The sequence below is a fragment of the Protomyctophum parallelum genome, assembly GCF_964188405.1.
Source record: "Protomyctophum parallelum genome assembly, chromosome: 14".
NCBI classification, from domain to species: Eukaryota; Metazoa; Chordata; class Actinopteri; order Myctophiformes; family Myctophidae; genus Protomyctophum; species Protomyctophum parallelum.
The window spans coordinates 24,797,298-24,812,056 of NC_139709.1; the positions used below are offsets into that span (position 1 = coordinate 24,797,298).

The following is a 14,759-nucleotide window of genomic DNA, read 5'->3' on the forward strand; positions in this document are numbered from 1 at the left end:
TGAGGGGAGGAGAGGAGAGGAGGAGGAGAAGGTATAGATAGGGTGACAGGAGAGGAGTGGTGAGGGGAGGAGAACAGAGGAGGAGGAGAAGGTATAGATATGGGTGACAGGAGAGGAGTGGTGAGGGGAGGAGAGGAGAGGAGAGGAGAAGGTATAGATAGGGTGACAGGAGAGGAGTGGTGAGGGGAGGAGAGGAGAGGAGAGGAGAAGGTATAGATAGGGTGACAGGAGAGGAGTGGTGAGGGGAGGAGAAAAGAGGAGGAGGAGAAGGTATATATAGGGTGACAGGAGAGGAGTGGTGAGGGGAGGAGAGGAGAGGAGAGAGACAGCAGGCCACAGAGCAGGCAGAGGTGTAAAGATGAGGTATAGTGAGAGGACAGAGGGTGTTGTGGGCCGTTGAGCGGATTGGAAACGGGATGAAGGGTGTATGACGGAGGGAGAAGAGGAAAGGTGAAGAAATGACAAAGGAAGGGACGAAGGAAAGGAAGGAAAAATTAAGGATGAAGCAGGGCCGAATGAGAGAGATGGGGAAGGTATGAAAGGAAAGATGATAAGTGGAGGTGGGTAAAGAGGAGGAGAGATAAGAGAGGTTTAATAGAATGAGCATTTAAGGCACCATCTTGTCTTCATGCAGACATGAGAGGTTCTTCTGTCAAAACAATCAAAAAGCTGAGGTATGAAGAGACGGTCAGTTTGATTTGGCTGAGCTAAAGTTGAAAATGAGAATTTGAGGATTGTCTCCAAGTTAATGAGTTAGATTCATGACTCCATGTTAGTGAGGTCATTAGCTTGACAAAAACTGAAAAGTAGTCTTTAAAGCTACAATCTGCTAGATTACAGTAATGGCCGTTGTCCTAAACACCTGGGTATACATTTCTCAGTCTAGTGTAGGGAGACCACTTTTAAACAGTTTTTTAAACTAGATTTACATACATTTCCATTATTCATCTCTGTAATTTTGCCCATCGGAAATCAAATCACGTTTTATCCCACTTCCATTTTTCACCTAATACATATTTTATACAAACACTTCATGAGCTTCATAAGCTCATTTACAATTAATTTTAAAACAAAACATCATATAGTCACTTTACTTACCCTAGAGCTTACCTGTCATACTTAAAAAAAGGGGGGGGGGGGAGAGAGAGAGAGAGACAGAGACAGAGAGAGAGAGAGAGAGAGAGAGAGAGAGAGAGAGAGAGAGAGAGAGAGAGAGAGAGAGAGAGAGAGAGAGAGAGACACAGAGAGAGAGAGAGAGAGAGAGAGACAGAGAGAGAGACAGAGACAGAGAGAGAGACAGAGAGAAGCAACAGCGAAGCACTAATAAGTGCATCCGGATGTCCCAGAGGCACTATGCTTGAATGAATACCCACAGTGATTTTTAGACCATAGAGTCTAGATTCACACAGGCACAATAACATTCTTGTTTTTCAGTTATTTTTGTGGCTATTGATATGATGATGCTATAGAAACATTGTTGGCAAAGTTTTACAAACCCAAGTGTTTTCCTAATGTGTCTTCGCCATAGGCAAGTAAAGCCAGAAAGATGTGCCACTTGTGTAAATCTAGCTTTCCTTGTTTTAAAATACTATAACTGTATAGCATTATCTCATGTATTTAAAACCTTGTGCATGATGATATAGGCAGCAGAAATACATGCATTGATCTCAGTACATAATGCAGCATCAACATTTTTGGTGTTTCTTTCGTATGGTGTAACTGCAGTACTAGACGTAATAGTAGGTGTAGCAAATATTGTTAATGAAATCACAAAGAATAAATTAGGCATTATATAATACTATGTGTGCTATAACCTATGGATATATGAAATTACAATCACCTTTCCTTTCCTTCCTCTCCAAGTACATCAACCAAATATGACTGTATGTTCTTTGTTCAGCTATAAGTGAAGTGCAGATAAAAAAAAAGGGTCTGTCTGTATATCTGACAGCCGACAAAATATCACCAATACTAGAGTCATTGTAGATGACAGTGCTCTCTACCAAAGTGAAACATACCTTAACGTTGCCCTGGCAAGCTGACCATAAATTGCTAGCTGCAGATGCAGCCAGGGCCGTGGTGTAGATTCACGGTGCCCAAGGCTATAGTATATAAATAGGGCCGAAAGTATTAATGTCATCATCAACAGTCTATAGGGACCCGGTGTCGTATATTTTCATGATGGTGGGGAATCCAAATAAAACCATAAAACAACACAATTGTGGATATTTAATACTAGAGCACACCATAGTTACCACTGTATTAGAAGAAGGGGAACAAAAGGAAATCTGAGTTGTGAGCTTTTAGATTCACAATGTTTGGGGGAAGGTTTTCCGCCTACAAATGCCCAAGTTGATACTGAAGTTGAATTATGTATTGAGATCAAAAGTTTTCATTAATATTATGTGCATATACACCAAAAGGTGATATGCGGTATTGTACGTATACAGTATATATCAGGCATAGAGAGGAAGAGAGAGTGGAGGGATGATACAAAAGAGAAGACAGGTGTGTGTGAGGCTGAAACCTGACTCATACTTTGTCGTACGGTGGTACGTCTCTTGCTGAAAATAGCTGATCTACAAGCTCACTGCAGTTTGTAGAATGTCTATTTTCGGTGCACGGCCCTGCCGTACGAAAAAGCATAAATTAACCAGAGAGGTTGAGAGGTGAAGACTGAGAGGTGAAGACTGAGAGGTGAAGACTTTCGAGGATGGTTTCACATAGTTAGTAGTACGGTGGTCACAGAGTTCACGGCGAAGAGATGGGCTTTCAATTTCCATTCACGTTAAGCGTTCTGATGCCGCGTGCAGTGCATGTGTGTGTGTGTGTGTCTGTGTGTGTGCACGCCCACCCCTCTAACAGCTCGTTTGAACCCATTTCATTTTCCCATGACAGGAGATAATTTCCACACCGACTGCATTAAAATGAAATGGAGCTCGTTCGTGACACGAGGACCTGTTTAAGAACAGTGAGTGCAGGTTAATGGATGCTTTATAGCTAAGATCCATGCCGGGTAAGATACTAATAATTATTAATCAGGATCAAACAGACTAATGGATGGCTATACGTTCAACGAAGATTTAATTGCCTGCCTGCATGGGTTCAAGTTGAGGCTAAGGCAGGGTTAGCTCCGCTAAATGGCTACCGACCAAAGGAAAGGAAAAGGGAGAAAGGGAGTCTTTTCGCAGATCTTCAAGCTCACAGTGTTGTGAGCTTGTAGATCTGCAATTTTCAAAAGTGGTTACAGTATGTTTTGTAATAATAATCCAAATCTAGAAAGAAAACTAACTAAAGTTTTAAAATAATTGTAGTGGATTAAAGGTACTCTATTTGTCTAGGAAAAGTAGCGGAGTCGAAGTAAACGTGTTGAAAATTGGTAAAACTCAAGTATGTACAGTACTTGAGTTAATGTACTTGGTGACTTTCCACCAGTAGCACTGTTAGAGGTGAAGTTTCTTGCTCAGCGGAACACCGTGACATCATAGACTGAGGTGAGTCCAGGTTGCAAACTGATGAGCAGCTTCTTCCCTGCACACCAGTGTTGTTTTTGGCAGGCATTTTTTAGATTTAGTCAGTCTTAGTCTTTTGGAAAAATGCTTAATTAGTCTTAGTCAGTCTTAGTCATTTCTATCCTTGATAGTTTTAGTCGACGGAAACTCCTAAGGGTTTTAGTCAGTTTTAGTCATTTTAGTAAAAGGTTTTAGTCCAGTTTGTCAAAAAATAAAAAAAAACTTTAAATAAAATGTCTATAGCGTACAGGTATTAATTAGAGCTGGGACTCGATTAAAAAAATTTAATCTAATGAATCAGAGGCTTTGTAGTTAATCTCGATTAATCACATTTTAATCGCATATCATTATTTGACCCAAGAACTGTGAGAGAGCCATTTTTTTAATGGATTTTGGTATACTAGTGAATCAATGAATAGTGAATACATAAGTTTAAGCAATAAACATTGTTTTTGTAGTAATAATATCTCAAAATTAATAATTTATATACAGCTTTTCTGAGTACCCAAAAATGCTTTACAAGGGGGACATGAATCAAAAACAACTTTATTAAAGGAAAAACACTAAGTAAATAAAAATAAATAGCTGGGGAAAGTAATATTGAAGGTTTGGATGGTGGGGGCATGTCTCTGAGAGTTTTGGGGAATGCATCCTACAGGGTTTGGGGGGGGGGCTTCAATTGGTGCAGCAAATATGTGACATGACCATAAGAAAACACCTCTGTGTTTCTTCCGTGGACATACAGTAACAGCCATAGTAGATTTTACATTTTATTTGGCCATAACCGTTTAGTTAGAAACCATGTCATCTGGTCGGGTACTTGAACTGCTACTGGGAGTTGGAATAACGTTAGCTCTGATCCATAGTGTTAGGAGGAAAGTAGGCTTTCACATCTTTTTTATGTTAAAAACGAGGGGCTGCCTGCACAGCTTCCGTGGGTGTGAGTGAGGGGAAAGGATCAAATTAAGTACCATAGAACTCATGAGTCCTAACTACACTATGGACCAGAGTTGTTGTTGATTGACGTTAGCTTCCAGGCTAGGCTCGGTGCAACATGTTTCGCATTGAGCCGACACTGGAGGCTTGACGAGGTGCGGTGATGTGAATTCTTTATTGAATAATTGCACACAACTGTGCTGTAATCCACGCTATCATCGGATAGCCTTTTAAATCCTATTTCCAATCCACGGGGACAAGCAAAGTGATCTCAGCGGCTTCCGCCAGTCGTGTTATTGTCTGAAGAGGACACAGAGTCGAAATGGGACGGTGTGTGTTTGTGTGTGCATGCATGCAGATGGGCGTGACCAACAAGGAAAGGAGAGAAGGATAGCGGCGAGAGCAGTGACATTATTGGCGGAACATTTTCATGCATTTAAAACTTTGTTCGTCAATCCACTAACATTTTCGTCTAGCCTCGTCTTGTCAGCGATAACACACACACGTCTCGTCATCGTCATCGCGTCAAACAGAGCTAATTAGCTCGTCAGCGTCAGTCTTGTCCCGAATTATTTGAGTGTCGTTCGTTTTAGTCCGTCTTAGTCCTGGAAAAAGAGGCGTTGACGTCGTCATTTACGCTATAGTCAGTCCTGACGAAAACAACACTGCTGCACACTCAGCTGTACGGCCGCCCCGATCAGAGCCGTCTGAGGCTTGACAAGGGCCTGTCAGATCACCCCCCCCCCTCACTGTAGCTCTGGGACATGGTCATATAGTGCCAATCTACCATCCACAATTGGGGACACTGGTGGGTGTCTGTTTCTCACGAACAACGTATCAAAAAATATAAAGCTATAGTACTTGAGTTCCTGATAGTGTTGACTTTGGCAGCAAATTTCGATTTAGTTTTGGTCAAAATCTACAGTTGATTTTGTCGGCTAAAATGTATTTAGGCAGGACTTGATGGCATCGTACTTTACACTGCATGGTTGCACACTGAAAATAGCATATTGTCTATTTTCAGAGCGCAACCAACCATAAAATGACTTTTCATTTTACTGGATCTCTTTTCCACCAGTCCCCCCCTAACATTTTAGTCTAGTTGTATTTGTTGACGAAATTGTCAGTATATTTAGTCGTCGTAGCTTAGTTTTAATTTCGTTTTAGTCAGTGAAAAAAGGTAGTCGACAAACTTTTTTCGTCATAGTTTTAGTAGAAATCAACACTGGTTCCTGACGATGCCATTTTTTTAATGTGATTTAACACATTTTGGATTTTGACCTGCCTGTGCCAAAAAAATATTATTATCATTATTGTTATTATTGTTATTATTATGTTAGCACAGTCTTTGTGGAGCATGTCCCACATGTTTCGATGCTTGTACGTGAGCATAACGCATAAACATCTGTGTTCTTGATTCACTCATGCACATACAGTACACTTGGCAGCTGCCCATACACAGCCTCCTATGCTGTTAGTTTTCTACTGGTTCGGTCCAACCATCCTGGCTTTACAAGAGTGACGCTTTGAAAAGCTATTGTCAGAATACAAAGGGGCTGTTTCTCTCTGCGGAGTGAAGTTGAGGGATTTTCTGACAAGCTGCAATTTCCAGGCGTCGTCTGGGCTTCGCTCCCATGATGTGGGTATCAACGTAGGAGGACTATTACTGATGGTGACCGGAGTCCATTTTTTCATAGCATTTTTTAAATTTTCTTGCCCTTCAGATTTCTATCCAGTGACTTTATTATATATATTCTTTGAGACATTTCTGCACTCGCAGTGTACTATTTAGTGTTTATTATTACTAGGGCACAAACTCCTTCTAATTTCTTTTTAATATTGTGTAAAAGTTCATTTACAGATGATATATTTACTCAATGTTTTGAACAGACACTGTATTATGAGTAAATGAAATGACATTTTGTTGATTGATCACACTGCTTCCTTTCACAAGTTGTTTTAGGGTTTGTTTGTTTGTTGATTTTTTATCTGTAGGCAGTGGTTCTCAAAGTGGGGTCCAGGGACCTCCAGGGGTCCTTGAGGATTTGGTACAAATGTACACTCTCAGAGTTAGGGTTTTATAATGTAGATTGTGGCCCCAGAGTTGGAAATGGGGGTCCTTGGCCCTATACATATAGAATCTGGGGGTCCTTGAAATTTTTTTTTTTTTGAGAATCACTGATCTAATGTATGAAACACGGAAAAAGGTCCAAATTCATCTTGTCAGATGAATTTGTCGAGTCTGACGTCATGGATGGGTCTGATTTTGATTGGACTGGAACAGGAACTGAAATGGACATGGCCCTCTTCCTCCGCATGGCCCTTATGGGGCACACATGCAGACATAGTGTTTGAAACCAGTTATAACGTTATAAAAACAAGGGGAATAATATACTCTAACAGGCGATGGTGCAAAGCAGTCTATAAACCAAATCATCCGATAAACTTTTGCCGTCCCAAATGAGCCAACTTGAACATAAAATGGCTACAGTAAAACGGGATGTTGTAAAGTCAAAATCAAGGATTATTTTCTCCCCCAGATTGTGATATACATGAAACAATACATACTGTACAATATGGGGAATCAGCACTCGGTACACATTTACCGACAAAGTGCTTGGAAAGATGGTTTCAAACACTACTGTGCCACCGCGGGCACAAACAATTCTGGCAGCTAGGGGCCTTGCCGGCACGCCCGACTGTCGGCACAGCGGCGGCATTGCCAACCAACCTGACTGATGGTGCTCATAGCCCTCATGTAGCTCTCGTTGCGCGAGCGGTATTGGGGCGAGGACAACAGCGATTTGGGGTCCAGAAGGGTTTTGGGGTCCAGGGTGTCCACGCTTCTATTGATGGAAACCTCACTCACCGCACGAAGGTAACTGTGGCTCCGAATCTGCAGCTTGGGCGAGTGCTCGGTTGAAATCCTGGCAAGAAGCAGAGGAGACATGGGACACATTTTCAATAATCACAGCCTCGGGCATATTCTGTAGTGTTATTTGCACTGAACCATTAGGTGCATGACTTCATACATCCTTCATGTTTGGAACTGCAATTATCCCGGTGACATTTTTCCTGTGCTGTATGCTGTCAACCTGTCATAGCAACTTGCAAATGTGTCCTGGCTGTTTCGTATAGGCAACAGCGTTTCCAAAGCCATCCATCTATCTGCCTGCCTGCCTGTGTATGCATGTTATTAAAAAAAGTTATAAAAACTGTTTTAGGAAACACGCCCGTTGCCCGTCAGAGGTACATAAACCATGTGAAAAGGACATTTCTTGTGTGCTCGGGTCTCAATGGGTTAAACCCTAACTGCTCCACAGGTGCTGAATTAATAGTTATAGGATGGGGAAATGCGGGATTTACACACATGTGCAAATTACAGTGACCAATAACCCAACAACAACTAAAGCGTGTCTGTCTGTCAGTCAGTCAGTCAGTCAGTCAGTCAGTCACTCAGTCAGTCATCTCCTCTCCTGCATAATAGATGTGGAGGTCCAGGAATAGAGGGGGCTGTGCCGTCGGAGGCAGCTGTGACAAGATGCTCCTCTCTCTCTCTCTCTCTCTCTCTCTCTCCTGCTGTGCTGGTCATCGCCCACCGCCATGAACACATAAACTCACTTAAGAATAACCACCCACGCACCACCTTGATTCCGGGGGGCGGCATGCATGGCGGCTGGCTCGCTTATGTGTCGTTATATAGACGCTGTCAGGTGGAAACCTTGCAGTTCCAAAAACATACATATTTATAAAACCCACAGACATCCACTTTTTTCTGTGTGTGAAAATAGCAGATCTTCAAGTTCACAACGCACCGCAATGTGACACGTTGTGAACTTGTAGATCCGCTATTTCCGCTACTTTAGTGTGACACTGTTGTGCGGCCAACTACTGGGCAATTAATTAGCGAAAACATGAAAAGTTGAAACATGGAGTCATGAGGTTTCTCCCCAACGGCGATGATAGTATGTTAGTGCAAACGGGTGTGTTAGTGAAAGTCAGCGAGCATGTGTGAGGGTGATGAAGTTCCCAATGTGTGTGTGATATTAACCCATGTAAGAGACCTGAGGCCAATTATACAAATGTCTTTTCTGACAAAACGTATGTTGCTACAGTACGCCTATAGAGGGGTGCTCAAACATTTTCATGGCAAGGTCCCACAAAATTATATTTATGGCCCCCAGATTACATCTCAAAATATTTAGTTCCAGAACCTCCAGAAGCAAGTTAGAAATGTTTGTTTAAAAAATATATGTATTATTAAAGATTTGCAAAAATGTTCACGATAAAAAAATATAATAATAGCCGATCTACACGCTATATGAGCTAGGGAAGTTACAAAGACAACCGGAATTCATAGGGAAACACCCCAGAGTAAGAGGCAAGGGCATTAATGGCCGTCCTCCAGTGCATATGGTCAATAAACCATGCACAAAGCAGTCTTTCAACTCTTCTTCTAATGCACTTTTGCAGTATCATCCAATATTCTAGATTATGTTCTATTCAGTTACACTTTATGCATATATTATTCATTTTCTGGTCCAGTTGTTACTATGTTTGCACATTGTATATATCCATATGGGACTGTGTTTTTGTATCCTTAGGATTATAAATCCTCAAGGTACTTTTCAGCTGGAATGAATTCATTATAATATTGATTTGTTATTGATTGATTGCTATTGATTTTCCAGGTGACGGCTACATGTCTTGCATGACAAAAGCAAGGTGCTCAAAATGCAACAAGGGTCGCAACATGGCGTGGCTGAGGTCAGAGCTCCTTCAATTCAATCAATTTTTTTTTGAAATTACAACCTTTAATGAGCATCCTGTTGCAACAATGGGGAGGAGTTGAAGGTGGTAAGGTTTGGATTTCTAGCGGCGTTTCTCCATCGTTTTTCCGAAAAACGCGTCCAGTGTGCAACCACCATTACTGTTAGAGATGTTAGGTTCTTAGCTTACTTATGATTCTTGATGACTATTTTGTATGTACTTGATGTATTACCAGATGTTGTTCTTGCTTACTGTAAACCACTCTGGATTAAGAGCGTCTGCTAAATGCCTAAATTGTAAATTGTAAGGTGAAGATTTCCCAGTCAGTTCTCTGCCCGACTAAGCAAGACTATTTTTGTTCCACAGCGCATTCCATTACAACACTGCACAAACGTCTGTGTTAAACTGTAAACAGTGTTAAGTGTACGAATCCTTGCTGTTGGGCAGAAATCCTGTAATCCTGTGTAAATATATGCCCTACTTCACCACACAAGTGTCAGTCACACAAACGTAGTGAAAATAGCAGATCTACAAGCACACAACGCAACAGGCCACATTGAGAGCTTGCAGATTGGCGATTTCACTATTTAAATAGTTTTTAAATTAATAAAATAAAATAAAAGTGAATGTATATTTGAACACCATACAATTGCATCAATTTGTATCCATTTGTACACTTGGTTACGAATGGATGACGCTGAAGGTTTCACTGTGTACACTACATACGTTGACTGCTGATAATGAGATGCATTCACCATATTATATAATTTCCCCCCATTTCCTAAGAAGGAGCATTGGCACATATTGCAAGTACAGATGTCTTTGTAGTTGGTGCTAGAGAATTGTACGGAAAACGGTGATACTTTGTTCATGTAAGCACATAATTGCCCCCAGGCTACAGTCTCAATTGAAAAGGCATTTTGTATAGATTATCGATTAGCTCCGGGGCTACAATGTAGTAACCGAGATCCGAGTGGAATCCTATATGTAGGCTAGTGTCTCCGTTTAAAGTAGCATTTATGCAACTATGTCCGTGTGAAAAGTGGAAGCAAAACAAGGAGACAGGGGAGAGGAGAGATAGAAACAAGGAGAGAGGGTGTAAGACATAGCAAAAGAGATAAAAGAGAAAGGACCAGAAAAGGAAGGAGGCCATCAGAAGGAGAGAGAGAGAGAGCTACATACAGTACTGTAGTCCCCAGGCTGTTGGCTGTAATTACTCTTAACTATCTGGGGGGCTGTGAGACGTTAATTAGGGGGAGGTGATATTTCTGGCCTTCCGCTCTAGCCTCTACTGTAGGTCTGGGGAGACAATAGATGGTATATTCACACCTCACTGTGGCTGTATCTGAAACCACAGAACCGAGCGTGGAATCTCAATGTAAAAATTGATCTTAACCGATAAATACATTGAACATTCACACCAATGTTGCTCAGAAGATCTTTTTCATAAATGTTATGCATATGATTACTTGTGAAATGGGACATTCTGCACAACGAGTACTTTTACTTTTGGTACTTTAGGTAAATTTTCATGCCAGCTAGTACTTTTTAGATAGTATCTTTTACGCAAGTAAATTGTTATAACCAGACTTTTCTTGTAACGGAGTATTTCTGCATTGCAGTATTGGTACTTTAACTTAAGTAAAAATATGAGTACTTTTTCCATCACTGTGAATGTGTTCTATTCGCATTGTGAATCTGTTCTATTCACATTTGACGAACGAGGACAGCGATTTCTGATGTCTCCTCCTGCCTTGGCGTGTTTAGTGGTCTGGACGGAACAACTCCTCTGGCGTAATCTTCTTTTCAGCAATGCTTGACGAATGAACTGTTCACTTCCATTTGCAGTGCAAACGTCACACTCGCTGTTATACCCAGTCTGTAGCACAAACACAATTATTTGAGGGGTTTCTATAATTAATGCACATAGCACTGCTATCCAGTTATGCACCGGGTAAAGCCTACAAAGAACTATAAATCACAGTGACGAACAGTGACACGAAGCAGAACAATAATTCAGGCTTTTGTGTGGGAGGCCAAAGCCGCTGCACAGCATTCATAGTAATGAATCACGTCATTATGACGCATCATTCCCCTTACTCAACTTTCAAAAACTACTTTAAAGCGTGGAGAAATCAACTGTTTGAATATTGTCTTTTGATAAGACACCCACACTTATTCCACAATGGTTGCTAAGTAGGGCTGAGCAACCAACTGATGATACATAGAGAGCTGGCTGATGTGAGCTCATTTTACTTACTTTACTTAATTTAGGCTAGTTTTTGCCAGCTGCTTAACCGTTTGATTTCTACGTGGTTCAAATCTCAATGGTCCGGTGCGGGAAAGGGATTTCTACGTTTACCTTGATGTATATTTCCTAGCAACTAAAGAGAGAAGAGAACTGACGACGGACAGGCCAATGAAAGTTTCCAAGTCCATTTTATTATCAGAGCTCAGTGTACAAAAACAGCATCGCAGCCATGCAGGGACTGGAGCCCCATGCATGCACCCAGCCAGCCTCACGGCTTGTGGGCCTAACACACAGTTACAGACATTTCAGTGGAGTCTTATACAGGTCATCAAAGACATGAAAGACAACAGCTGTGAAGGTAGTGGGGGTTTCCAAAACACCACTTTACCAAATTGTTACCTTATATGGTAGTGGTCACCAGGAAGAACAGTAGGTGCTTGCTATCAACAGGTCCGATCTTTAGGGTCCCTGCTAATTTCTCCTGCAGCTGTCCCAACTATAGGCGTTGGTCAGAGCAGAAGTTAAGTCTCTCATTTGAACAGAGACAACCTAAAACAGTTATTTGAGCTATATTAATTGTGAATTGTGTTTTCCATATACATCAACCTCATTTTTTTATTGATTACTTTCAATCGCCTTTCTACACACCCGGACAAGACCTCAAGCAGTCCTGATTCATTGCACAACACTCCGATCACGTGAAAAAAAAAAGATCCCTCCCCACTCCTGAAAACAGGACGGGAGGCAACCCCGTATTGTCACGTAATGGCGGCTCGGAGACTCCCATGCAACTCAGGTCAACAGAATCGCTGCATAACAAGCCGATCGTGTCGGTGCATGTGATTTATCTGTCTTTGTTTCAGGGAGGGGAGGGCTCTCTCCTGTGTGTTTCAGCGGAGGGGTTGTGTGTGTAATATGACCCGAGTGTGACGAGAGTGTATGTTCGTCAGATTTCTGTCTCCTTTTTTCTTCATATTCAAACAAAAAAACTCACGGATTGTATCGAGCGGTTATTTCTTTATTTTATGATGATCAACGCCGGTCAGATGGAACATTGCACATGTGCTGTGTTGTTACGAGAGTTGGGCAGGCTTGACAGCAACACTAACCGCTAACAGTCTTTCCACCTCGGAGGAAAAAACAGCAACACCACCATCCCTCGGCGAACTCGGCTAGCCGAGTTGGAACGATACACAGCGTCTGACATAAAACCGCTCCTAATTAGGCTTGATGTTCAAGAATAGTACGTTACTACAAAAGCAGGTGTTACATAAAGGTACATATCTCCAGAATGGAAGATGGTAATTTTTTTTAGAGTGGACAAGTTACGCTTTCTTTTGAGGTATGCTGTGTGATTCTCACTATAAGAGAACATTTACTGTCGGCCTAGGAAAAGTTTGTTCGTCCAATGCCATCATCGTAGCAGTGAGGGCCATGCAGTTAATCAGAATGGTTAGCAGTCTTTGTGTTAAGTGACTGGACAACATTTACACATACAGTACCTCTATAGCGACCGTAGTGGAGACCGTGGTGGACACCTTTTCATGATTGGCTGCCTCGAAGCCAATAGGAGACTTACCCATAAAACTCATAGTGTGAACGACATAAAAACCGATATTCTGAATTCCACAACGTGAAGCCGCATTGGCCGCATACTCTGAATGCTGCATGATGTTGGAGAGCCAATGAGAATGCTTGTTATACAGAACAGCAGAGTATATGCAATGTGATGTTACGCTGGCTTCATGAGTAAACTGAACGTAACCTCACTCTCTGCCTCATTATTATTATAATAGACTATAGGATAATAATGTAACAGTTAAGCCGTGACGTTCATAAATGAGAGCATGCAGCAGCTGGCAATTATGACTGAGTCATTCTTGTTTTACAAGAGAGTCCCTCGATGGCATTTACCTTTAAGGAGATCAGCAAACCACCATGTTATTTAATTTACCTTTAAGGAGATCAGCAAACCACCATGTTATTTAATTTACCTTTAAGGAGATCAGCAAACCACCATGTTATTTTATTTACCTTTAAGGAGATCAGCAAACCACCATGTTATTTAATTTACCTTTAAGGAGATCAGCAAACCACCATGTTATTTAATCTACCTTTAAAAAGTAGATCAGCAAACCACCATGTTATTTAATTTACCTTTAAAAAGGAGATCAGCAAACCACCATGTTATTTAATTTACCTTTAAAAAGGAGATCAGCAAACCACCATGTTATTTAATTTACCTTTAAAAAGGAGATCAGCAAACCACCATGTTATTTAATTTACCTTTAAGGAGATCAGCAAACCACCATGTTATTTAATTTACCTTTAAATAGGAGATCAGCAAACCACCATGTTATTTAATTTACCTTTAAGGAGATCAGCAAACCACCATGTTATTTAATTTACCTTTAAGGAGATCAGCAAACCACCATGTTATTTAATTTACCTTTAAAAAGGAGATCAGCGGCCCAGGCCGTAGCGTAACGGTCTGGGCACCGGACTGGTAATCCAGTCGCAGTGTGCCGCGGGTTCGACTCCCGGACCCGACACGGCCTTTACTGCATGTTATCCCCCCATCTCTCTCCCGTTTCCTGTCAGCCTACTGTCTGTCCCTTAAAAAATCAATAAAAGGCGTAAGCCGCAAAAAAATATCTTAAAAAAAAAAAAAAAAGGAGATCAGCAAACCACCATGTTATTTAATTTACCTTTAAAAAGGAGATCAGCAAACCACCATGTTATTTAATTTACCTTTAAAAAGGAGATCAGCAAACCACCATGTTATTTAATGTACCTTTAAAAAGGAGATCAGCAAACCACCATGTTATTTAATTTACCTTTAAAAAGGAGATCAGCAAACCACCATGTTATTTAATTTACCTTTAAAAAGGAGATCAGCAAACCACCATGTTATTTAATCTACCTTTAAAAAGGAGATCAGCAAACCACAATGTTATTTCAGCAAACCATTAGACTCTTCATGGAAGCATATACAGTAAGGCTCGCTCCACTTAAAGCTAGTACAGTAACTTTGTTCAGTCCCGCTGAAGGTAGATGGTAGCTATGGTACGTAGGGCATTAACCAAACGTGATTTTTGATAGTCGACTCGACTACCATCAAAATCGATTTATAGTCGATTAGTCGGCGGTAAAATATGATATTTATTCCATCCAATCAAGCATTAAAACATCGTGTTCTGAAACAGCCAGCGAGTGAAGCAAAACAGAGCCGGTGAATGCAGGCCGAGTGGAATAGTACTAAGAGAGTGGCGACACACTTTGAGTTTGAT

The 14,759-nt window shown here is 41.2% G+C and overlaps 1 protein-coding gene across 1 annotated transcript in view; it reads right to left on the reverse strand.

The window, feature by feature from the left end:
• The window catches only part of dlgap1a (discs, large homolog-associated protein 1a), a gene marked incomplete at both ends in the record, with an annotated part of 62,805 nt that overhangs the window by 34,486 nt on the left and 13,560 nt on the right, over positions 1–14,759 (reverse strand). The window contains one exon of the mRNA XM_083782692.1: positions 7,180–7,375. Within this exon, the coding sequence (XP_083638818.1) occupies positions 7,180–7,375 (196 nt within the window). The remainder of the gene's footprint in view (positions 1–7,179; positions 7,376–14,759) is intronic.